At 47.5% G+C, this 24,930-nt stretch overlaps 1 protein-coding gene and 1 long non-coding RNA gene across 9 annotated transcripts in view; one reads left to right on the plus strand and one right to left on the minus strand.

The window, feature by feature from the left end:
• Positions 1–2,007: 2,007 nt before the first annotated feature.
• LOC144296166 (uncharacterized) lies at positions 2,008–21,831 on the plus strand. Its single transcript, XR_013363320.1, has 5 exons — positions 2,008–2,788; positions 6,570–6,720; positions 7,857–7,947; positions 12,107–20,560; positions 20,661–21,831. It is a non-coding gene; the product is annotated as an uncharacterized LOC144296166 (long non-coding RNA).
• SP110 (SP110 nuclear body protein) overlaps positions 16,684–24,930 on the minus strand; it is a 39,447-nt gene continuing 31,200 nt past the window's right edge. For 5 of the 8 annotated variants that reach the window (XM_077869160.1, XM_077869159.1, XM_077869162.1 and 2 more), the window contains 5 exons: positions 20,025–20,140; positions 19,224–19,329; positions 18,935–19,006; positions 18,235–18,375; positions 16,684–17,136 (listed from right to left, as the gene is read on the minus strand). In XM_077869160.1, the coding sequence (XP_077725286.1) occupies positions 17,026–17,136; positions 18,235–18,375; positions 18,935–19,006; positions 19,224–19,329; positions 20,025–20,140 (546 nt within the window). In that variant the 3' untranslated portion in view covers positions 16,684–17,025. Of the gene's footprint in view, positions 17,137–18,234; positions 18,376–18,934; positions 19,007–19,223; positions 19,330–20,024; positions 20,141–23,992; positions 24,829–24,930 lie in introns of those variants that run through there. The other 3 variants (XM_077869163.1, XM_077869164.1, XR_013363319.1) reach the window with 2 other exon arrangements.

A 24,930-nucleotide genomic window follows, 5' to 3' on the forward strand; every position in this document is an offset into this window, starting at 1 on the left:
TGAAAAAAAAAAGACTGATAGACAAAAGTATGAGATGTAAGACCTCACTCAAGTTTTCGTGTAAGGGGGCGTGGGGGGGCAAAGGTTTGATCCACAGATGTGGTATGAATGGGCCTGGGGAAAAAGAATTAAGTTGTTTCCTGCTCTGGTTCTATCCTGTCCTGCTATTGCAATGTGATAGTTACCGGTTCCCTCTAAACAAGGCCAGTGTTCATTATTAAGGATTTGTTAAAGCAAATTTCAAAGGAAATTTCATCTCTAACTATGACATATACACATTATTTAAGACTAAGTGTGTGTGTGTGTGTGTGTGTATGGAGAGAAATTTATATTTCTCTCTATACACATGTACAATTATAGGACCATTCTTGGGTAATCGAGTCTGGTATATTTGAATGAATTAAGTTCACATTGAGCCTAGCAGTATGATTATACCTATAGTTTATGTTGCATTAACGTTTTTTATAATTCAGAAATACTGCTCAATCGTTTGTACTATTGACTGGGTGTTTTTATCTCCTTAAAATTCCTCTGTTGAAACCTAACCCCCAATATGTGGCATTTGGAGGTGGGGCCTTGGCAGGTGCTTAGGTCATGAGGGTGAAGGCCTCGTGAATGGGATTAATGCCCTTATAAAAGGGACCCCAGGGAGCTCCTTTGCCACTTCTGCTGTGTGAAGTCACGGCAAAAAGACTATGACCTAGAAAAGACCTCACCCAATCATGCTGGCACCCTGATTTCAGAGGTCCAGCCTCCAGATCTGTGAGCAGTAACTTTCTGTTGTTAAGAAGCCTCCCAGCCTGTGCTATCTTGTTCCAGCAGCCCGAACAGGGTAAGACACTTAGCTTCAAAAGTCACACAGCACAAACTCTGCAACATTGCCTGTGTTACCACTGAGTCACCTAGTCTAGTCCCTTGAAAGGGAAGGGGAATTAGACTCCACCGTTTGGAAGTGACAATGTCAACGAGTTTGTAGATATATTTAAAAAACACCATGTCACATGATTGGTTTTGCCAACAAAAAGCAAAACATGTCACTTCTGGAGGAAAACCCTTCAGAGCTGGGGCGTGATCGCCCACATTCTTGTCCCTTGCCAATATGGAGGGGACATGTGTTTATATGGAGGAGCAAAGCTGAGCCATTGCATGGGGGACAGCTGCCCTAGAAGGTAGCCCTGGCCTTCCGGGGGCCTAGTATGAGTGATAAATAAACCTGTGTTGTTTTTGAGCCACTGAGATTTTAGAATTGTTACCGCATCATAACGCAGCCTATTCTGACTAATATTCTCCAGCATCCAAATTTTACTTTTTTTTTTTTTTTTTTTTTTTAATTTTTATTTATTTATGATAGTCACAGAGAGAGAGAGAGAGGCAGAGACACAGGCAGAGGGAGAAGCAGGCTCCATGCACCGGGAGCCTGATGTGGGATTCGATCCCGGGTCTCCAGGATCGCGCCCTGGGCCAAAGGCAGGCGCCAAACCGCTGCGCCACCCAGGGATCCCCAGCATCCAAATTTTAAAAATGGATTATTTCAGGACAATCCTGCTGATTATAGTGGGTGATTAAAAAAGATAGGTTTGCATTACCAATGCTCCCGACAATACAGAACAGGGGTTGGCAAACTATGGCTGCAAACCAAATCTGGCCCACTGTCTGCTATTGCATAGCATGTAAATAAGAATGGTTTTTGTATTTTTGAAGTTGGGAACAAAACAAAAGGAGAAGAATATATCATGACATGTGAAGGTTAGATGGCATTCAAATTCCTGTGTCCATGAAGATTTTTTGGACCACACCCATGCCCATTGATTTAAGTACCTCCGATGGCTGCTTCTTGTCATAGCAGCGTCACATAGGTGCATGACCCCCCAAAAGCCCAAATTATTTACTATATGGCCCTCTGCAGAAAACGTTTGCTAACCTGGGCCTAGAAAGACAGTTCGGCAAAACACAGAATTTGATGACTTTGATTTGAAACGTGGTTCCAGAAAAACTGGACTGAAGAGATTTAAGAAACACCTTCACCAACTAATTTTCTTTGCCATCCATGTATTTTTGGTTCATAGGCAATATCGAGTAAAAAAAAATATCCAAGTTTCAAAGCTTCTAGAATAAGTACACAGTGCAATTCCTAAGAAGCGAGAAATAATTGTGACATAGTTTAATTTGCAACTACCCCCCTCTCCTCCCCACCCCTTACAATCTGTGTGTCTTAGACTCATTGCAATGTGGTAGTGGAAAAGATAAAAAAGTGAAAGAAAAAAAAAAGTGAAAGAATTCTCTGGAAGTCTTTGAAGGGCTCATTATGATAGCAGGCTGACTCAGCAGCTCTTTGTTGCATTTACTCCACCGCTGGCAGTCGGCCGAAGACACATGATACAGCGGGCTGTGACTTCTTACCGTTGCTTCAGTATCTCCGTAGAGCATTAAGATTAAGTGCAGGGCGTTTTCTGAATTTCCCTGAGTTGTGTGCCAGATCTGGACCCATAACCTGCAGCAGGAAGGCCCTAGGGCAGGTGCTGTTCCAGCTTCGTGAGAAGTGCTCATCTCCACACCGAGGGTAACAGCTGCCAGAGGTCTGCGAGGAGTGTTCACTTGTTTTCTGTGGTCTCTGCTGTCAGCACTTCTGAGGATGGCAGCCGACGTGCCCTTACTTTAGAGAATTCAACTGTTGGCTTTCTGGTAAAATACATGGAAACTGAAGATCTAAGATGGGATAGGCTGTGCTCTTTTTTTTTCTTTTTAAATCCTCACCCACTCTGGAGATGAACAAGAGGAAAGAAAGCAGGCAATTCATTCTAAATCATTATCCTGAGTTGTAGGGATCATACAGATACTAGAGCCTTCTTCTGGGTATTGTGCCTTTAAATGGGTCTTCCACTATAGAGGTCTTGGCAGAAAAAGTCTAGAAAATATCCGTTGCTGTCACAAGTGTAAGTAATGAGAATGATCAAATTTGGGGGACCATGTGGACCAAGTGGGATCAAAATGCAGGAGGCGGTGTATCTGGCTTTGGGTGGAGATAGGGGTCAGGCTGCTTGACAGCATAGCTCTTTTGAAGCCAGGTTTATTGAGGCATAATTTACATACAGTAAAATTCATCTCTTTTATTTTTTATTTATTTATTTTTAAATGGATATTTAGTCTTTTTTTTTTAATTTTCTTTTACTTACTCATGAGAGATACAGAGCAAGAGAGAGAGAGAGGCAGAGACACAGGCAGAGGGAGAAGCAGGCTCCATGCAGGACTCGATCCCGGGTCTCCAGGATCACGCCATGGGCTGCAGGTGGCGCTAAACCGCTGCACCACTGGGGCTGCCCCAAATTCATCCCTTTTAGATGTAGATCCAATGAGACTTGAGGACCCTAGAGAGCACTTGATACCAGTGCAATCAAAACAGAGAACGGTTTCTGCACCCTAGGAAATTCCTCCCAGCCCACACGCCCAGTCCAGGGCAACTATCAATTTGTGTTTTGTTCCTCTCATTTTTCCTTCTCTAGGTGGTCATGCAACTGGCATCATATAAATGAAATTATACCATTATCAGCTATTATGGACTGGATTGTGCTTTTGTTTCAAATACGTATATTGAAATCCTAGCCCCGAGTACCTTAGAATATGACCATACTTGGAGATAGGGCCTCTAATGAGATAATTAAGGTTAAATGAGGTCATATGAGGGGGCCCTAACCCAAAATGACTGGGGCCTTTATAAGAAGACACAACAGAAATCTCTCTCCACACACACAGGAAAGACCATATAAAGACACACCTAGAAGGTGGCTGCCAGCAGGCCAGGAGGAGAGCTCTCCCCAGAAACCAACCCTGCTGACACCTTGATTTTAGACTTCCAGCCTCTAGAACTGTGTGAAAATAAATTTCTGTTGTCAAGACCACCCAGGCTGTCATATCTGGTTACAGCCACCCTGGAAGACTAACGCACCAGCCTTTGGAGTCTATTCTTCAGTTAGTAGAATGCTCTTGGGATTCATCCATGTTGTTGTGTGTGTCGATATTTGTTATTCTTTATCGCCGAGGAGTATCCCATTGCATGAATGTACCACAATGGCTATGAATATCCATGTATTTATGTGGACATGTTTTCATTTCAATACCTATGAGGGAATTGCTGGACCAAATGATAAGTGTATGTTGAGTTTTAGAAAAACTGCCAAACTGTTTTCCAATGCAGCCGTACCCCTTTGCGTTCCCATCAGTCATGGGTGTAGTTTCTAGTGGTTCCGCATCCTTGTCTACTCTTGGTATTGTCAGTCTTTTAAATTGTAGCCATGACGGCAGATGTGTGATGCTATCTCGCCGGGGCTTTAATTTACCTTTCCCTGATGGCCAGTGATGTTAGGCATCTTTTCTTGTGCTTAATTTGCGATTTATCTACCTTCTTGGATAAAGCATCTATTCAAATTTTCTGCCCTCCCCACTTAAAAAAAACCTGGGTGTTTTGTCCTTTTAATTACTGAGTTGTAAGATTTCTTTGTATATTCTGGATTCAAGTCCTTCATCAGATCCGTGTTTTGTAAAAATTTTCTTGAGGTCTTGGCTTGTTTGTTGTTGTAATTTTCCTAAAAGTATCTTTCAAAGAACAGAAGGTTTTCATTGTGATGTTCAATTCATACATTTTTTTCTTTTATGGTTTGTGTATTTTTTTAAATTAAGATTTTATGCATTTATTTGAGAGAAAGAGAGAGAGTATGAGAAGGGGAGGGGTAGAGGAGCCGGAGAGCGGACATCATGCTGAGCAGGGAGCCCGACATGGGCTCTACTCCCAGGACCCTAAGATCATGACCTGAGCCAAAGGCAAATGCTTAACCAACCGAGCCACCCAGATACCCTTGATTCATGTTTTTTATGTCCTACCTGAAATCTTTGTCTAACTCCAAGATCTCTATTAGTTTTCTATTACTGCTGTAACAAATTATTACGAATTAAGTGGCATAAGACAACACGAATTTCTTATCTCACAGTTCTCTAGATCAGAAGTGTGGTTTCCTTATCTGGTTTCTCTGTTCTGGGTTTCACAAGGCCAAATCCAAGGTGGTGGCTGGCTGGGCTCTTGCTGAGAGGCTCAGGAAAAATCCATTTCCTTGGAAGAATCCAAATTCATTGAAGTTGTTGGTAAAATCCAGTTCCTTGAGGTTGTAAGACTGGGGTCCCCATTTCCTGGCTGGTGTCAGCTAGGGCTGCTCTTAGCTACTAGAGGGCCCCTCTCTGATACTCACACATGAGTGCCTAACTCTGAGACCCAGTGAAAGCACGTGGAATCCTTCTCATAGTTAGCATCTCTAATTTTCCCTTCTGCTTCAGCTGGAGAAACTTTTCTGCTTTTAAGGGATCTTGTGATTAGATTAGGCTCACTTGGATACTCTCCCTATTTTAAAGTCTGTAACCTTAATTACATCTGCAAAGTCCCTATGCCATATAACTTAACATATCGCAGATTCTAGGTTTAGGGAATGGACATCTTTGGGAAGTCATCCTGCTGACCACAGATTCAAATATTTTTTTCCCATATTTCTTCTGGAAGCTTTACCGTGCTACCCATTACAGTTTGGTCTGTGATCCATTTTAAGTTAATTTTTTAATTTTTAATTTTTTAATTTTTTTAAGTTAATTTTTGTATGTGTTATGAGATTATGAGGTTGCGTTCCCTTTTTTTCCTTTTTATTTATTTTTTTGCATGTGGCTATCCAATTGTTCTAAAAACCATTTGCTGTACGAGTTAGGGTTTTTATTCCTATCGTGATGAAAAATTATGATTTTTATAGTTTCAGAAGAAACAGAACCATGATTCATGTTAACGGATTTCATGAACAGTCCTATAATATTTCTGGCATTTACAAAAAATATTTTTCTCTGGAAATTTTTAGGAGTGGAGGCATATGGAACCCCATTCCCCTTCTCACCTTCTACACAGACTCAGCATTCCAGATGGCCATGGAATCCATGGCTTAGTGGGCTTAGGGGTGCTCTACAATTCTGAACTGAAGGAAGCCATAAAAAGACTCCTAATTTCCTCTTCTTGCTTCTTGAGGCTGAGGTAGGCATTTCCTTGGGAGCAGCTAAGAAGAAGACATATTGAGGAGTGGCAACAATCCCTGACCGGACTGTAAAGGTCAGAAATTGGGACATTGGGAAGAGTGAGTCAATTCCAGGCTGCCCGCAATGCAGGGGTAGGAGATTTGGAGGTGGGGCCCAGATAGGACTGGGATGTGACTGGTACACAGGCAAGGAATAAGCTAAAAGGTGGGATGTCACACGGATCACAGCACATGCCACTTAAAATGGGAATTTGCCCATCTCGAGGCCACATCCCCCACCTGTCTCTCTCTCAGTGGTATTGGTGCCTGAAGAGATCCATTAAAAGCCTGGGACCTACTGTAAAGTATCCAGCTTGGCACATAGACTGGTCTTGTCTTTGAAATCAAAGCACAGGCACAGCTCAGTAGATGCAGTGAAGAGTTTTGAAACCTTAATCCATTTCTTTCTCAAGTAAAAGTGGGAGTTGCAGCGGCTAAGCTTACTGAGTTTAAAGTCTCTTGTTCTATCTTCAGAATCTGTGGGCAAAACAGCCTGAGACAACCGTCTGGAAACTGGGGTCAGAACTGAAGGTGGCATCGGTGGCTGGGGACCTGAGGTGGCCTGAGATTTTTGTCTGTGGCAGAAAGAACTGGCAAGTCTCTCAGTGATGACGTGTTTCGTGAGGTACCTGGCTGGGCCTGCCCATCTGTCACCCTCTGGGAAACTTTTTTGCAGGGAAAGTCTTGGGGCAAAACCAGTTTGCCACAAGAAGGTTTGGCCTGGGTGCTCAGGAGTGAGATCCCCCCACTAACGAACGAGGAGGGGGGTCAGGGAGGCAGGATGCTGCTCAGGGAAGCTCTGGAACCCACAGGCCGGCTGGCTCAGGCTAACTGGGAGGATAGAGTCATTTGTTCATTCTACCAATATTTCCGAGGCACTTCTAAGCCTGACAGGGGTATAGTGGCCAACAAAGTAGACAAAAAAATTTGTCCTCCGGGAGCTTACGTCATAGTGGCAAGGGACAGACATGGAACATAATAAACAAATCACAGCATGTGTTGGAACATGTTCAATGGGGCACCGCAGGGAAATAAAGGACGCAGGTCAGGGGAAGTGAGAGGGCCAGGTGAGGGCGGGGGTGCAGGGGTAGGGGCAAGTCAGGGTAAACTTCCCCAAGAAGGAGAGATTTGAGCAAAAAGCCTTCAGGATGAGAGAGTGAACCACAGGCATTTCTAGGGGGAAGAAGTTTCCAGGCACAGAGAACTACTGCTGGTAAGGCCTGGAGCTGGGGTCCCTGGTGCTCCGGGAACAGTGATGGGGAGGAGTGAGGTGCAGAGGACCCAGCAAAGGGGAGAGGGATCGAGGAGGATCCACCAGGCGGGACTCTGGGCTTTCACCTCGAGGGTGCAGTCAGTAGGATCCGACGGTTCTAACAGGCACAGTCGGGCTGCGGTGCAGGGAATGGGTCTGGGATGGGGTTGGGGGGCCGTTGGGATGGGGGTTGCAAGGTAGGAGTGGGGACACTGGGGAAGCTACTGCAGAACCCGGGTGATGGTGTTTTTCCAGCCGAGGTGAGGACGCGCAGCACCTTCTACATCTCTGCCGCCCGAAAGGCAGAGCCAGCAGCTCGTGGGCCAGCCCTTGGGAAGGCTGTGGCCTCTTGGCGGGAATGTCACTGAGCCTGGACCGTGGGCTAGATGAGGAATTTCTCCCCCAGGTTGCTGGGGGAAGGGGTGGCGTGGGGCCGGGGGGCCGGGAAGTTACCTCCCTGTGAGTATGTTCGAGAAAAGCATTCAGAAAGTGGTTTCCCACGATGACAGGTGCATCCAGGAAAACGAAGACCAAGAGGTGGCCGGTCTCAGGAGGTCCAGCCTCGCAGCTTCCCCGCCTCCTCGTCGTCTACCTCTGCAGGCACGGAGCCTCTCCGGGCTGGGGCTGGGGCTGGGGGCACGTTCCCTTGGGGATCCCCCCACCTGACCCTAGTCACGTGCTGGGTTCTGGCCCCCCGGATGGGGCTGGGCCTCTGTGCGGCGTCCAGGCCAAAGCGCGAGGGCCTCAGCTCCGTGGATCACCGACGGGTGGTGAACAACACCCTGGACACACGGGTCAAGGGCCAGGGGCACCCGCTAGGGTCAGGCCGAGGTGATGAGTTCGCTCTATCGAGTGGCCACTGTGTGTGTGCCCGGCACTCGGATCAAATGACACCTCTTCCCCGCTAAGGAGTCACAGTGGCTAATTTGGGGTCCGGCGCCTCCCGTGATCTGCTAGGCCAGGAGAGTTTTATGGACTCCGGGGTGAGGCCAGGTGCTCTTTGGGCAGAAACAGAGCCCAGCCCGGGCCTAGGGGTTCTCAGGAAACGCCATCTGGGAAATAACCACGTGGAACAGTTAAATGGCAAGAGGGTAGGTGGCTGGGCCGCGCCGGCTAACTAGGCCTCGGACGCTTTCCCGGGGGTCAGGAGGGGGCGTCGGGAGGAAAGGACTATTTCCGTGTAAGGCGTGTTTTAATTTTAGGTAGTTTGGGACAGAGGCTGGGGCCTCGGGGAGACGCCCGTGACCCCCGCACGTATTCTCTGCCCCTCCTGCCTTGGGTGTGGCCGCCCTTCTGGTCACCCCCACTGCCCTGCACCCCCTGAGAAGCCTGGACCGTGGGAACTGGATCCCTCCAGCACTGAGGGGAAAGGGGGGGCCGGACACGGGGCACGGCCCCAGCCCCCTGCCCGCTTCCCGTCTCCACCTCCTCTCGATGGTGGGTGACGGTGGGTGACCGCAGCGCCTCTTTCAAGATGAGGCTGCTTCAGAGCCTTCTTGGGGCCTCTGCTCTTCCGCTCTGGGCCCCTCCTGCCTTCACTTCCTGCTTTTCCCTGCAGCCATTGCAACAAAGCATTTCTTTTTCTTTCTCTTTTTTTTTTTTTTTTTTAAGATTTTATTTCCTTATTCATGAGAGACACACAGAGAGAGGCAGAGACCCAGGCAGAGGGAGAAGCAGGCTCCCTGCGGGGACTCGAGCCCAGGACCCCGGGATCATGACCTGAGCTGGATGCTCAACCCCTGAGCGCCCCCCCCGGGCGGCCCACAACGCAGCGTTTCTACCCAGGACCTGGCATTATTCTGGATTCCTTGTTCTTCACAACTGCCCGCAGCCCAGACACAACAGGGCTGTGCGACAGGCACCTCAGGGTGATTTCACATTCAAAGATGATGCCAGACCAGTGTCCAAGCAAAGCTTCAAAACGAATGTAGGCATCTCAGGTCTCTCAAGATTGACCCCCCAGCAAAGCACCTAAAAGCTGGTCTCCACTGGCCCTTCTCTCCCAGGCCCTGGGGACAGCTGCGAAGTGACAACCTGGGTCCCCTCACCTGCTTGCCCCCCTGCCTCCACCCCCCGGGGGGGTTAGCGGGGAGCCCTCTGCTGCTTTTCCTCCCAGCTCTCCCCACCCTCCACTCCCAACTGCTTTCTCCTCCTGGTTTCATTTTTCCTTCTGGAAACAAACACCTTCTTTCCTTTCTTACTCTTGTTTCTGAAAGCTGGTTCTATTTGAATAGATGTTTAAATAAACTAGAGCACATTAAACACCCCGAACAAAAACAACCAGGAAGTCAAGCAAACCACAAATGTGTCCTGTCTCACCCGCAGGCCCAGGGCCGCTCTTGCTATTAAGTTGCAGGCTTGAGGCACTAGTTAGATTTGCTTCCTTTGTCAGAAGATAAAAGTGTATCTTATCAAAGGGCAGTGGGTGTCAGTCTTCATTGTGGCAAAAAAGTGTCACCTCCCAAACTTGGGAAACTTGTTAAATACACCACTTTCTGGGCATCCGGCCTAGAGTCCTAGAGATTCCCATCTGGGGCCAAGGAACCTGGGATTTGCATTTTAACAAGCTTCCCGGGGATTCTGAAGCCACGGGGCCAAGTACCATGTCAGCAGGAAGGGGCCACACGCACAGCCATCTCCAAGGGCCCTTTTCTTTCTTTCTTTCTTTCTTTCTTTCTTTCTTTCTTTCTTTCTTTCTTTCTTTCTTTCTTCTTTCTTTCTTTTCTTTCTTTCTTTTTAAAATATTTTATTTATTTACTCATGAGAGACCCAGAGAGATAGAGGGGCAGAGACATAGGCAGATCCGAGGGCTCCTTTCTGATGCTCCATCATGTCAGATACTTTCCTGGGACCAAAGACCCCTCTTGTGGTGCAGCTTCCCCACCTGCTCCTGGTCCTGCTTCCCACAGAGCAGGTCACGTGGGCATACTCACAAATGGAAGATTCCAGAATCCAGGTCCGAGGATGCTGTTGGCCATCTCCGGGCTGGGCCTACCACCAGACCCGACTGTTGTCATGAAAAATAGACGACATAGCCCGCTTTCCGGCCTGCACTCCTAGGGTGCCTCCGCTGTTAACCTACACTAGCAGTGAGCCTTTAAACTGGCGATTAGAACACAAGGGAGCTTAAAAAAAAAAAAAAAAAAAGAACACAAGGGAGCTCTCTTTTGTTACCTTGAGGAAATCTGCAGTCCCTGCAGGTCCCGAGTGCCTCCCACCCTCACGGCTGGGCCCGGAGCCTGGCCTGGGACAGTAGGAAAAGCTTCTCTTTGTATCAGCTCTGCCCAAGCATTCCAAAGAGCTCAGAACCGGGGCCACAGGGTCCAGGCGAACCACTCTGGGGAGCCGGGAAGAGATGGTTTTGCTACCACGCTCTGGCTATGCACAGAAACCAGGTGTGCTCCAGGTGTGGAAGGAGCGAATCTACCCTCTGGCCTCTGCCCGCAGAAACTCAGGCTGCATTGGTATTGGTGGGTGCGGAGGGGTGGCCTGACTACCCCTGCCCCGCATTAGGACCAGTCCCCTGCCTTACTTCTTAGGTGGAGGTGCCTCTCACAGGGCGAACCCCTACCCTCCGGACCAGTATGTGCTAGAGCATCTCTGGCGCTTCCTGGTGAGTAGTCACAGTGCCCATTAGCCCACATGCCCCCCTTTCTCTGGCTGCCAAAACCCTCCTGGCTGAGGGTCAAAAGACCAGGTGTTCCCACTCTCAGGGCACTTTTGTGGGCGCATAGATCAGTTCAGAACCTAGTCCATGGGGTCAGCAGGGTCAGCCCCTGTGTCTGGGCCTTGCCAGCTGGGCATGGCTGCGGGCCTGGGTCTAAACCCACAACCCCAGCGCCCGGCTATCTGCCTCAGGGCTGCAGAGTCTAGGCTGGAAGCCTTACTGCGGCCCATGGGAAATATGGACATCTTTGCCTCATCTCGCTTCTGAGCCTCTACAGCATTTATTTATTTATTTATTTATTTATTTATTTATTTATTTATCTATCTATCTATCTCTTTAAAAGATTTTATTGATTTATTCATGAGAGACACACACAAAGAGGGAGAGAGGCACAGACACAGGCAGAGGGAGAAGCAGGCTCCATGCAAGGAGCCCGATGTGGGACTCGAACCCAGGTCTCCAGGATCACGCCCTGGGCTGAAGGTGGTGCTAAACTGCTGAGCCACCCAGGGATCCCCCTCTACGGCATTTAGTGTGCCAAACTGTCACTCCACCCTGAACAGATTCTGTCCCAGGACGACGGGATGAGTGAGTTCTGGTGTCAGCTGACTTGCTGGACCTGCAGCCACTGCTTCTTGTGGACACTCAGGTCTCGTGTCCCAGGCCTGGGTCACTGTCCTCACTGCTGAGTCCCTGCTTGAGGCCTCGTGCAAACTTCAGGCAAATTGGCCTCCTTGTCGCATCTGGATCAACGGAGGAGAGGGTTTCCCAAGGGGTGTCACCCACTCTAAGCAATCAGATGCCAATGGCTGCTCATGGGGGGAGGGTCCAAGGTCAGTGCATCTCTGCTCTGGTCTTGTCCCAAGGACATGCCTGGTGGCACACTGCCCAAAGGAATCCTATGTGGGGAGGGTCTTCACTGAGTGGCACTCCCTTTTCCAAATAGCTCTAGAAATGCAAGTGCCCCCCTTGAGACCAGGGGAAAAATGAGTAAGACAATGGCTTCTTGGTTTTCGTGATCTCTTGTGTCATTTCAGTCGTGTGGCTGTTAAAGTGAATCGAGTCTCTGCTTTTCTTTTTCTTTTTTTTCAGGGACAAGGGCAGAAGGAAGAGCCTGGAATCCTGGAGCCCAGAAAACCCAGTTCCAGGAGGCGAGGAACTCCTGGGATGCAGTAGGAGCATCTTTAGGAGGCAAGAAGCAGCGCGGCTCCTCAGGACTCGGAGGAAGAAGGAGAGAGGCTCCCAGCAGGACCCAGCAGGCCGGCTGGAGGCAGAGCTCCACAGCCACCTGCAGGATGGGAGCTGGCTTGCAGGGCCAGGCTCTGCCAGAGCTTGGAGAGCATCTGAGAAAGGAGTCAGCCCAGACGCTGATTGCCAGTTAAGTCTACCTCCCGCAAGGGCAAGTGTACTTGGCCAGGAGACCATGCCCTCCCAGCTCCTAAGGATGAATTTTCCATCCTTGAATTACTTTTCCTTCCCCCCCCCCCTTTTTTTTTTTTAATAAGTAAGATCCACCCTGTGTGTGGAGCCCAACACGGGTCTTGAATTCCCAACCCTGACATCAAGACCCGAGCTGAGATCAAGAGTCGAACACTTAACCCACTGAGCCACCCAGGCACCCCTCCAAGGTTGACTTTCTGGTGTCAGCTGGAGGGGAGAACATATCCTTATGTACAATTCCTCCAGTCACTCCCAGTAGAAAGCTTTTCTGGGTTCTATTTTTGCAGCCTTTGCCCTGCCCAGTTTTGGGGGACCACTCTAGAGTCCTTTATAACCCCTGGTGTCACAGCATGGGGTGGGGGCGGTGGTCCTGGGCTGACCTAGGCTCTCAGCAGCCCAGGCCAGCAGCGGGGAGGGGATGGAACCGAGCTGGTGGGCCCGGGAGTGGGAAGTCAGGAGAAGAGCAGGCCAGAGCCCACGTCCTGGGGGTCCTGGGGAAGGATGAGGGTCAGCGGAGAGGAGCAGAATAAATCAAAACCCTGTTTTTACGGGTACAGTGAGAAAACCAGATGAGCAGTAGGACCACAAAAGGGAGCCAAAGGGAGTGATGGCTCCTGGGATGGGGTCCTGGTTGTCATGGCAACTAAACTGATAGCGGTTGAAACTTTCAAAGAAATAAATGACTCGTTTAGGGTGGTTGGGTTCCTTTTGCCTGTTACAGAGCAAGCCTGAGCTGTGATAGGAGAAAGAGAGAGACGTGATTCAGCTTGGCAGGGCCAGAATGGACGAGACGGTCACAAATGGATGCAAGATCACTTAATACACGGCTGTCCTGGCTGCTGCTAAGCCAGGGGGAGTGGGGAGACCTTTTATCCCACAGATTTGCTGGGAGGAGAAATCTGCACCAAAGGAACAGCCACCTCTAAGCGCCCCCGCCCCTTCCCTCCCAGAACAGCATCAGGAGTCGTCTTTATGGTCACATTTGTCCCCTTCCCACAAAATGAAAGGAATTCTATTTCACTACCTGCTTTTCTTAAATCAGGGTTCAAGCTGCCTCCACCCTTTCCTGGATCGTAGGCAAAATCAGACCATATGGAGGTTCACCTTGCTGTGGAAACACTAGGGGGGAATCTCTCTACATTGTCTGTTCATGGGGCTGTGACACCAGGTACCAAAGTGGAGGCTCCCACACACCCCTGCCCGAGTGCCTGGTCGGGGAGCACAGCAGAGCCCCAAGGTGCTGTCACTCTTGAGTAAAGGACAGGTGGGGCTAGGTAGGGGGAGATAGGTAGGGGCCTGCGGGATCAGGTTCACAGGACTCCCCCAAAATGTGGAGGTGCAAGGAAACAGATAAAGAAACAAACCAGACCCTCCTGTCCCAGATGTCAGAGGTGGGGTCTTGTTAGAACCGCTACCTGTGACCAACAAAGAATTCCAGGACCCTATAAAGGAAGTAAGCCATGGAAGGTGTTGTTATCACTAGTCCTTACTCAATGGTGATACCAACAGAGATGTTAAAAGGATTTAGGTTCCCTGGTGGGCTTTCAATAAAAGACCAACCCTACAAGCTCCCAGTGGCAACCCTGTGGGGACCCCTCTCACTCCTGAGAGCTTCCTCTGTATCCTTGCTTAATAAACTGTTGGGCTACAATATGTATAGAGACAAAGGTAGAGGGAGAAGCAGGCTCTCTGCGGGGAGCCCGATGTAGAACCCAATCCCAGCACCCTGGGAAGGCAGATGCTCAACCCCTGAGCCACCCAGGCATCCCTATAAACTTCTGTTGCTTGACTCACTCTCCTTTGTCCTAGAGATTCATCTGACACAATTCATTCTTCACATTCATTCACAATTGACTCTGAGACAAGAACCTCCCTCTCCGGCTTCAACTCCTGTGTCAGGCAGCCTGGAGCCACCACCACGAAACCCTCCCAGCTTGGGCAATTTAGGGATTTATTTCCCACCGCTCTGGAGGTTGGAAGTCCCGGATGGAGGTGCCAGCTGATTCCCTTTGGGTGAGAGCTGGCTCCTGGCTTGGAGGGGACCCCTTGAAGCCTCCTCACCTGCTCCCCCCTCTCTGAGCACGGAGCAGAGCCATCTCAGGGGGTTGTCTTCTTTTTATAAGGACACTCATCCTATCTCAGTAAGGACTCACACTTGTGACCTCATTTAACTGTTAACCCCTTCTTAGATGCCCTGTCTCCAAGTACCACACACGGGTGGGTTAAGGCTTCCATATACGAATTTGATGGGGGACAGAGTTCAGTCCACACTCCTCCATTGACCCTAAGTGAGAATGCAAAAACCAGAAACACAGATCAGGACAACTTAGTAGCAGCGGTAACTTTTTATTTTTGTGTTGAGAGAAGAAAAGTATTGTGGTAAGAAAAGTTTCCCTGGTTAATAGAGAGTAATTAGCATTATTATAATGATAAAAAAATCATTAATTTAAAAATATTGACCCTAGAAGTGCAGTTATTTTGAGTTAGTACATTTAAGTCTTAGACTAATGACCTCAGAAGAGGAGCGCTTCCCAGAACCTATTTTTTCTTTTTTAAAAATGATAAATAGGGAGGACAGAGAATGGAGAGCCAGCATATGGATAATAAATGTTCTTGAAAGAGAGCCCAGTACAAAAGGATCAGAAAGATTTAATGCAGCTGCTGAAAAAAGAACTGGATATGTATATTGAAAGGGCTCAGAGTGCCAGGCAAGATCAACGATAAGAGTATTACATTGAATCCTGTCCTGTTGAAAATATAGAACTACAGAGAGAAAGAAGAAACCTGCTATGCGTCCACACACTAACAAAGGAACAGAATTCTGACTGAATGCAGACTCACACTTGTAGGATGAAAATGCCCAAACACAGTGAACCAAGGCCTAAATCGATTTTGAAGGTGAGAAGTTGTGATAAAATACAAATTGTAGCCCAACCGTGAATTTATGAAAACAGAGAAGACATTCAGAGCTGTGCAAAGGCTCAGAAAACATGCCACCTGCTTACTCGTCTTCTAAAATGACTTAAAGAGGGGCACCTGGGTGGCTCAGTGGTTGAGCGTCTGCCTTTGGCTCAGGTCGTGATCCTGGGGTCCTGGGATCGAGTCCCACGTCGGGCTCCCTGCGTGGAGCCTGCTTCTCCCTCTGCCTGTGTCTCTGCCTCTCTCTCTGTGTCTCTCATGAATAAATAAAGAAAATCTTAAAAAAAAAAATACTGCTCTCATGAATAAGGGTCATTCGACTTTTACCTTTTGTTTTTCAATTTTGGTAGATATTAAAAGTAATAAATAATTTATGTAATGTAAAAATAACAAAATAGTGACATATCAGTGAATAAAATTAATTAATACAAAGTAAAAGCAAACATCTGATACTGATAATAAATAGCCATATTATGAAACAGGGAATTCCTCCCTGTTTGAATTAAGAAGCTGTCACATAAAAAGTGACAAACATGTTGGCTTAAATACATGGTTCATTAAAGATATTTTATTTTTGCCTCTAACGTTTATTTATTTTTTTAAGATTTATTTATTTATTAGGGAGAGAGAGAGTGAGAGAGCATGAGCAGGGGGAGGAGCAGAAACTCCAGCAGACCCGACACAGGGATTGGGGGTTGTGGGGCTCCATCCCAGGACCCAGAGATCATGACCTGAGCCGAAATCAAGAGTCAGATGCGCAATGCACTGAGCCACCGGACATCCCTGGCTCTGACATTTAAAACATAAGTTAAAAATACATTTGGAAAACTTGCAGGTAAATATTAGAATTAAAAGCTGGGACCAATGCCTTCCAGAATAGAAGGCAGAAACAAAGAAAATGTACACAAAAATCATGTGAAACTATTCCCAAGAGAGGGAATAAAATAATACGGCAGAAATAAGGCCAAGTATGAACAACACATGCAATGACTGACTTCTTAGAAAACTATAACAGAAAAAAAAAAGAAAGAAAACTATAAAAGCGGACCCGATTCAAGAGCAAGAGAGCATCTGAAGAGTTTAATGGTCCTGAAAAAGTGGAGACTGTGGCCAATATCACCTCTCCAAAGAACGGTAGGCTATATAATTTTATGAGTTGGTTCATTTAAAACATTTTAAACTATTCCAGAGCACATAAAAAGGAAAGTTTTAGGCATTCTTGTGCCAAGCTGAGGTAGCCCTACATCTGATCATGACAGTACACAGAAGCTTGCGGACCAACTTCATTCATAAATACAGGTGAAAAATTCTTTTTTTTTTTAAATTTGTATTTATTTATTCATGAGACAGAGAGAGGGAGAGGCAGAGACAGAGGCAGAGGGAGAGGCAGTCTCCCTGTAAGGAGCCTGATGGGGCCTTGATCCTGGGACTCTGGGTTGATGCCCTGAGCTGAAGGCAGATGCTCAACCACTGAGCCAGGTGCAAAATTCCGAAAAATCCTCCCTGTGCTAATGTTAAATTGAGGTGGAATGGCCTTATTTTTTCTCGGCCTCCACACAATAACATCCCAGACTCACTGGCAGTCTAAAGATGGCCAGAGTCACATCATCTGGATCCTGAAGTTGGAGTGCCTCAGACTTTCAAGAACAGAGTCAAAGAGTCTGGAAACTGTTCTCATTGGCTTTGCAAAAAATAAACACTTCTTTGAGGTTCTTTTCAAATTCTGCCTCCAAGTCCAATCCTATCCGACCCAAGTCAGAAGCCTGAAAGAAAAAAAGCAAACAAATAGATGTCTACGGACAAAGAATTAGGACCATCACATCTTGCATTTTTGCCTTTTTTTTTTTTTTTTTTTTTGAGCCCTGCCCTCCCTGTCCCGAATGCTATGCTTCCCCATCTGCCAGGCAGAGTGCCCAGGGTTAGCGGGGGAGATGCTGCTGCCACAGTATCAAAACGGATGAGCCTCTGCCCGATTCCTAACTTGGACCAGACAGGTGGTCAGGACTGGGGAGCCGATTTCGATCACTGCAAAGCCCGAGCTTGGGGTAAAATAGATAGAGATAAAGCATTTCTTGAAAGCCCACCCTCTGAAGGAAAGATTCCATTCTCCAAGGCTGAGCCTGGGCGAGGCGTGGAGGGGCTCCCTGGGTGGACTCTTTCTCCCTCCAGCTCCACGCCCAGACACCAGTTTGTAATTTGTGGCTCGTGAACATGCCAACCAGTGCCACGGAGGAAGAGAAGGAGGCTGCCTGGGCGGAGACGGAAGTCTTCCTTGGTTATCTCCCAAGAAATATCTGTACAAATGGTAGTAAAAATCGGCATAGACGCAAGAGGCTAAAGTTAACAACGCACTGGTTTGCAAGATAGGTCAACTAGTTGTCACATGTCACTACCTACAAAGGACAAAGCCAACACCAGGGCAATTCTGGAGGTTTGGGTCCACTGGGAAATTTGGTGAAAAAAATCCAAGCATTAGCATCCTGGGAGTTGAAATTATTTCATGAAGTTTAACTCCTTTATTATTTCTGTATTTCTGAGACACAGAACAATGTAACCATGAACTACCTTTCCTCCCCGTTTGAACAAGGACGATGGATGAAACCGACTGTTCTCAGTGGGACCATCCCACCTGTCCTAGGATTGGGGTTTTGGATTGTTTCCGTGGCCCTGCTTACAAGGATTCTTCTCTGCTGTTCTTTCTAAATTCCTCCTCCCAGGCCGCTTTCTTCTGCTTCCGCTACCGCTACTGCTTTTGAGCTCTCTCCAGGACAAGATTGGTGTAATTCTTGCAAAGTTATGCTGTCCCAGGACTTAGGGAAAAGTGGAAAGGGCATGCAAAGGAAACAGGAGACTTCCTTTACCTTGTAAAATGTTTTATGATTGCGAAAGATCAGCCGCATGTCCCGAACAAACCACGCCACTGTGTACACTTGCTCAGTCAACCTTTCCTTAACCAAGTCCAGCCACATGGCTTCCTTAAAGGGCTCTCCATAATCTCGAATCTAGGGACAAAGCCACCAAAAGGGGGATGTTAGCACAGCCAATGTTACTGGAATTGGATCCAACTGATATAACCAGGCAAGGGAGGATCCCAGCGTTGGCCTGTGTATGCCAGGCCCTGCTCGAAGCACCGCCACCGTGTTAGCATCTGACCCTACAACAGCCCTAAGAGATAGGTACGATAATTACCCTCATTTTCTAGGTGAGGAAACCAAGGGATGGAGAAGTTCAGTAACCTACCCAGGATTTCACAGCTAAAAAGTGATAGAGGTGGGATTTGAAGCCTCCCGAGAAGGTGCCCTAAACCCTCTGCTGGCTGTGAGAAAGTATTCCCACCTAAGAAGGTGAAACTGAGGCACACAGGAAGCGGACCAAGTTGCTCAATGTCCCAGAACTAGGATGCGAGGGGTGGAGTTTGAACCCGGAGGCCTCCTCCAGAGTCTGCAACTCCACCTCCTCTTGGCAAACAGCAGTGCCCTCAGGAGTCACACTCCAAAATTCCAGAATGACTTTTGCAAAGAAGAGATGCCCAGACGACAAGAATCATAAAATATCACTTACGTTATGTGGGGTTTCTGCAAAAAAGGAGCTTTGTGGATGACAGTAGGCCTTCAACAGGAGGAACTCACACTTCTGTAAAACGTGAAGAGAGCTTTGAAGGGAAACGCAGCTCCGAGAAAGTGGGGTACGTCGAACTCTGTTTGGATTCTGGGCACCAAATCACCTTCCCCGAATCCAGACACTGCAGGCTCCCTCAGGCACCCATGGGCACCCTTCCCCTCACCCTCTATCTGTTTGGTCTTCTCTCGTCTGGGGTAATGAGAAGGGTTGGGGTTGGCACCCAACTCACCAGCTGCTCCTCGGGCTGCATCTGCCTCTCAGGGGCCTCAGACTCCCCGTGGCACCGCTGCCTTCGCAAAGACTCTATCCTGCAGAAGGTGCAGCTCCACGGGCTCCTGAGAGGTCAGGCGTAAGTGAGCAAGGGCAAGGCCCCTGGAAACAGCCCCTGTTCCTAGAGCTGCCACCATCCTTCTTTCAAGCATGGCCGAAGGACTCAGCTGGGAGATGAAGGGGACACCTCCCAGAGTCTCCAAGATCCCCATGTGGGGTCTGAGCCCGTGACCTTCCTCCCATTGAGGGTGGCAACAGGGCCCTCCATGTGTGGAAGGTGGTGTCAGGGTGAGTGGTGGACTCTCCTTTCCCCACTTGAGCTGCTGGGAGCACGAGGAGGCCTGCCCATCACACCCACGTGTCAAAACTAGGCCTTAACCCCCGGGGACCCTGGCCTCTATCAGTCTGTTGAGCCTGTGGCAAGATGCATGAACCAGGCCATGTTTCCTGCCTTTTCTGAAAAAGTGCTGAACACAAACAGCTGGTGTTTCGCATCCTCCATCCCCATGGACATCCCCTAGGAAAGGACACCTCCCAGGGGCAGTGGCAAAGTGGAGTCACGGTGGTTCAGGCACAGACTCAGAGAACCAGAGGCTGTCACTGATACCGGATGGGACACAGCTGCTGCCCCCTCCAGCTGCTCAGGGTCACACCTGAGTGGCGATGCTCATGGGTCCTGCTCTTCCTCCTGGAGATGGGCGACCAGAGGCAGGGCCTGGGCGGAGTGTGTGTGCAAAAGGCAGGGCTGCGTCTCACTAACCTCTCTGCTTCTGCAGGCGGGATGTGACAGTCCTCATGAAAGGCTCTTGGACAAGTGTCACAGCAGAGCAGTGGTCCCCCTCTACAGCACACCTCACATTCCTTGAAGTTTTCCCACTGGAAGGGGAGATAATGCAGCAGCGCTGGGGTCAGTGAGACTCACTGCACACTGACACCAAGGGGCTTTGGCACACACCACCCTTGTGTGATCCAGAGTGGATGTGTTCAACACGCCTGCCTGTGGTGCTCCCGGAGAGTGCTGATGGAGGACGAGCCTGACCTCTCCAATCACAAAAGAGCCAAGGGCAAGAATCAGCAAGCCACCACTTGAATCACACCTTGTCAGAGCTGGAAGGGACTGGAAGGCCACATGAGCCCTTTCTACGCCAAGTGTGGCCTGAGGACCAGCTGCATCAGCTTTACCTGGGAGCTGGTTAGAGATACAGAGCTACTGAATTGAAATGTTTTAACAAGGTCCCCCCAAACAACAACAACAGCAAAACCACACCAAACCTCAGCATCCCAGGTGGTTTGTAAGTACGTGAAATTTGAAAAAAAAACACAGCTTAAGGCAACCTCCTCATTTTAGAAGGCTGGAAAGACAGGATTTTTTTTTTTGTTTTTTTTTTTCCTGCAGGGTCAGCACTACTTAGCACCCAAATGAGACTGGCACCCAGACTGCCTGTGCCTGGGTTCAGAGGTGTTTCTGTCCACTATGTGCCATCCCAGGCAAGCATGCTGGGCAGACCCGGCGCAGTTCCTGACATTACGGCTGACAAACAGAAACATATAGAGAGCTGCTGTATATATGGGTTGTTTTGTGGGCCTGAGAGATCATGGTCTTTCTCATGCCCTTAAAACGTGATCCAGTAAATTCTACCAGCGATCTTTACTGCTGGATAAAGACCTACAGGCAGGAGCCCCTGGTTCCACTCCTGACCCTGCAAGGTGGACGGAAAATAAGGAAGTATTTTCTCTGCACTAAATGTAGGAGTCAGGAAGAGGTATCCTTCTGTCTGTGCCTCTGGGTGGAGAAAAGGTGGGAAACAGACCATCAGGAGCTCGAGCAAAGGATTGGAGGAGCTGAGGATCAGTCGCATCTAAGGAGAGAAATCCTGCTACTACCCTCGACTGTCCACAACACAAGCACAAGGACCTGGGTGAGGGCAGAAGGAATGGAAATATTTTGTCCATCCTCAAAACTAGGCAGTTAGAAGGGCGCCTGGGTGGCTTAGCTGGTGAAGCATCTGCCTTCAGCTCAGGTGATGATCTCGGCGTCCTGGGATTGAGTCCCCCATGTTGGGCTCCCTGCTCAGTGGGGAGTCTGCTTCTCCCTCTTTCCTTTGGCCCCTTCCCATTCATCCCCCGCCCCCCATAAATAAATATAATCTTAAAAAAAAAAAACAAACCTAGCCATGCTGCCAGAGTAAAAATTCCCCTTGATTTGGGGATGGGTTCATCTCTGTGTTAATTGGGGAAGCTTCTAAAGCAAATTCCCCTTCTAACAGGGACCCCAGGACTCCATAAAGAGGGTTCCCCACCAATCCTGAAGTTCAGGTGATCTTTCTGGCCTTCCCATCCTGAACTTCCTGGTCTGCCTTTCTTTGTCCCTGGAATTCACACTTTATGGCCATTCTTGCCCTCTGACTAGACACCTGGCCTGTCCAGGTCCAGGGTGAAGATGCCAGTTCCCCTAGTAGCCCAGACCTACTCACTCCTCCCAGCTGAGACCCTCTGGATTCAGAGCCCCAGTCTCTCTAGTGTGAGCACTGATAGGTTTTTTTTTTTTTCTCCTTTTCTATAATGCAAGTACCCCTGATAAACACAGCTATCTTGCTATTTCTCAAGGAAAAACATTGCCAGCCACACAACTAGGTAAAGAGCCAGGCCATCGATCTCCGCTGAGGTTCTTTTGTTTTATAGATCTTGGTTGATTTCAAGACTTTTTGGGCCACTTGTTTTTTTCTCTTCCCTCACTTTAACCATCAAAACTCTAGCTCTTATGTTTTAAATTCACCAATAAAGAGTGAACCTGGAAAACCTAGATCCCCACCCTCAACCCCAATAAAGGCAGAGCCTCATGCCTATACTCATTCTCTCTCTCTACCTCTATATCTCTCCATCCATCTCTCTGCAACTTCATGATATGGCTCCAGATGTGCTTTGTAATTTCCAGGTCCTATAAATAATATAATAAATCTTCTTTTTCCTTTTAGTTTCCTGACAGTTACTGCTGGAGGGCATCCTATAATTATAATAAGAGCCACGAGGACCAGTCCAACCACAACACTGGTTATTGATAGGCTGTAACCAGCACAAAACACCCCCTTCCCTAGGCTCTGGAGTGGAACAGTTTCCAATACACATGATATGACAGAGAAAGAGAGAAAGGACTTACAACTCCACAGTCTCGTTCTTGACTCTGGCTATTATGTTTGATGGCCGACAGTTTCAAGATCCACTCCTCCCTCTTCCCCTTTTGCCACATCTGGGCAACTCAGTAAGGAAGTTCATGGGCTCCCCATCTTGGTCCCAGTGAGATGTTCAAACCAGTCAATCTCTGCCCCAGCAAGGAAATTCTCAGGCTGGCCCCACTCATAGCCATAATAACACCTTGGACTACTAGTACCCCCTTGCCACTCAGGCCATTTTCAGACCAGCTTGGGAGCCTGCCCTGCTCTCCCTAGAAAGCCTCAGTATGTGAGTAATAAATTTCATACTCTCTTGTGTATGTGTTGCATCATCAGTTTTGATATCTAAACCCAGTTTTTGGTGGAGACCTGAACTACTTCCTCTCCATCAACCAGAAGACAATTGGCTCAACAGGCAAACAGTCTCAGTGACCGGGGTCTGTCTTCTCTTGCTCCGGCTTTCTAACTGGTTCTGCTAACTGGCTTATGCTTTGAGTGGTGTTGCTACCTGCTGGGCCGTGGTACTGAGGTTTCAGTCATCCATTATGAGACACCATCATTCTTCCCAAGCTTAAGAATAGACCAAACTGGACATTCAAGTAGAAAAACAGTAGAAATAATCACTCCTGCTTGAAGCAGATCTCATACAATGAGTTTTGATGCTTGAAATTTATATTGGATTCTACTAACTATTTTAACAGAGGGGAATGTCCATGAGTTCCATTTGGTAAGATTGATTGCTAAGTGTTGAAAACTACATTTTATTCGACTTCTTTATTCATTGGGTAAGAGCATCCATGCCCATGATGGGATATTTTAGAGCAATGAGTATTATGACCATGAAGCATTTAGGCAAGGCAACAATTTTGTTGGTTAAAGTGAGGTATATCTGTTTGTTCTCTATTTTATCTTTGGTAGCACCCCTAAGAGTATAGAGGGTAACTTGTTTAAATTTAGTGGGATATAATTACTTGCAAAGGAGCTCCACCCATTAAAGTCCTTATATGTAGTATTATTGAAATTACTGGCATCAATCACTTGGCAACTGGCAAGTGTTTTGCTGTCCCAGATTTGGCTAGGAAGTTCTACTTTGTGCTTAGTTCAACAGCGTTTCAGCTGTAGCTTGCCTTCACCTCTGTAGGGATACAGCACACCTTTACATGGTTGCCTGCAGTACCACAACAGCTTTACCATCACATATGACCTCTGCAGGCAAGATCTGAACTGCATCCAACTTTCCCCAGGAGCACAAGTATGACACCACACTGATGACATCCTTTTCGTTTGGCATACTCATTCAGAATATACAATATGTCACAAAGAAAGGCCATTGCCTACCACAGTTCAAGGGCCCATCAGCTCAGCAAATTTGTGGGCATCATTTGGTCATTTGAAGGCTGCTCCATCCCTGACACTGTAGTAATTATCGACCTTCTCAATAACCATGACTATTGCCCAACGCATAGACAAAGATAGATACCCGTGGAGACTGGGTATATTGCAGAGCAACAGTGATGTGTTAGATAATGTGGCTGAAGAAAAAGCCTACATTTGTCCATTTGTAGTCATTACAAATTATTTCATTTATTTCAGTGTGGCTTCCCATAGGCAGGACTGAAAGGTCAGGTGAGGTGTGCTTCTGACTATAACGCACTGACATGTGGTATTATGAGTGAGAAGGAACTATAATATTGGGGCCACTAATTAACGCTCTGAATTTAAAACACCTTTGTTGTTTTTATTACAAAAGTAATAAATGGTCATTATAAAAATTCTACCTGTACATAAATGTATAATATGGAAGACAAATGTCCCATAGAATCCTATCCCAAAATAACCAATTCATTCAGATATATTTTCAATCATATACCTACATCATCACATAAACAAAATTGGGTTCCTTCTACTACTTCTAGTTTAAGATTATGAAAGCTTTCTTGACCTAAGAACCTTTGGGTGGTTTTCCATTGACTGAGGAGAAGTCTATACCTAAGCTTTTTTTTTTTTTTTTTTTTTTTAAAAAAACATCATTCAGTAGATGTATCAGTTTATTTTGTAATAATGACGGGCATTTGTAGTCTTCCCTAATTTTTGGCGATTACAAGGAGCATCCCTGAACACAATAAGGTATTTCAAATCAGCATGAAAAAGATGTCTTATACAATAAACAGCTTTGAGGGACCCCTTATCCTTTTAAACTTTGAATGAATTCAGCCAAGGGTCAGGCAAGCCTCCAGGGTAACATGGGAAAGGCCTCTGCCAAAGGTTCAGATCTAACGGGAAGTTCTTGAAGGAGATTTGTATCTGGAGGGCATATTCAAGCAAGTGAAGAAGGCTGAGGAGAGGCAGCTGATGCAGACAATGATGACTGCCATTTTCACCTGGAGGGATGCTCTGCAGAGACAAAGCTCAGTTCAAACACTATTCCATTTTGGTGCTACTGATAAAGAGCATGTTGAATTGAGGCATAGTTGTGTTCAACACATCACTTTTTGG

The sequence above is a fragment of the Canis aureus genome, chromosome 24, assembly GCF_053574225.1.
Source record: "Canis aureus isolate CA01 chromosome 24, VMU_Caureus_v.1.0, whole genome shotgun sequence".
NCBI lineage: Eukaryota > Metazoa > Chordata > Mammalia > Carnivora > Canidae > Canis > Canis aureus.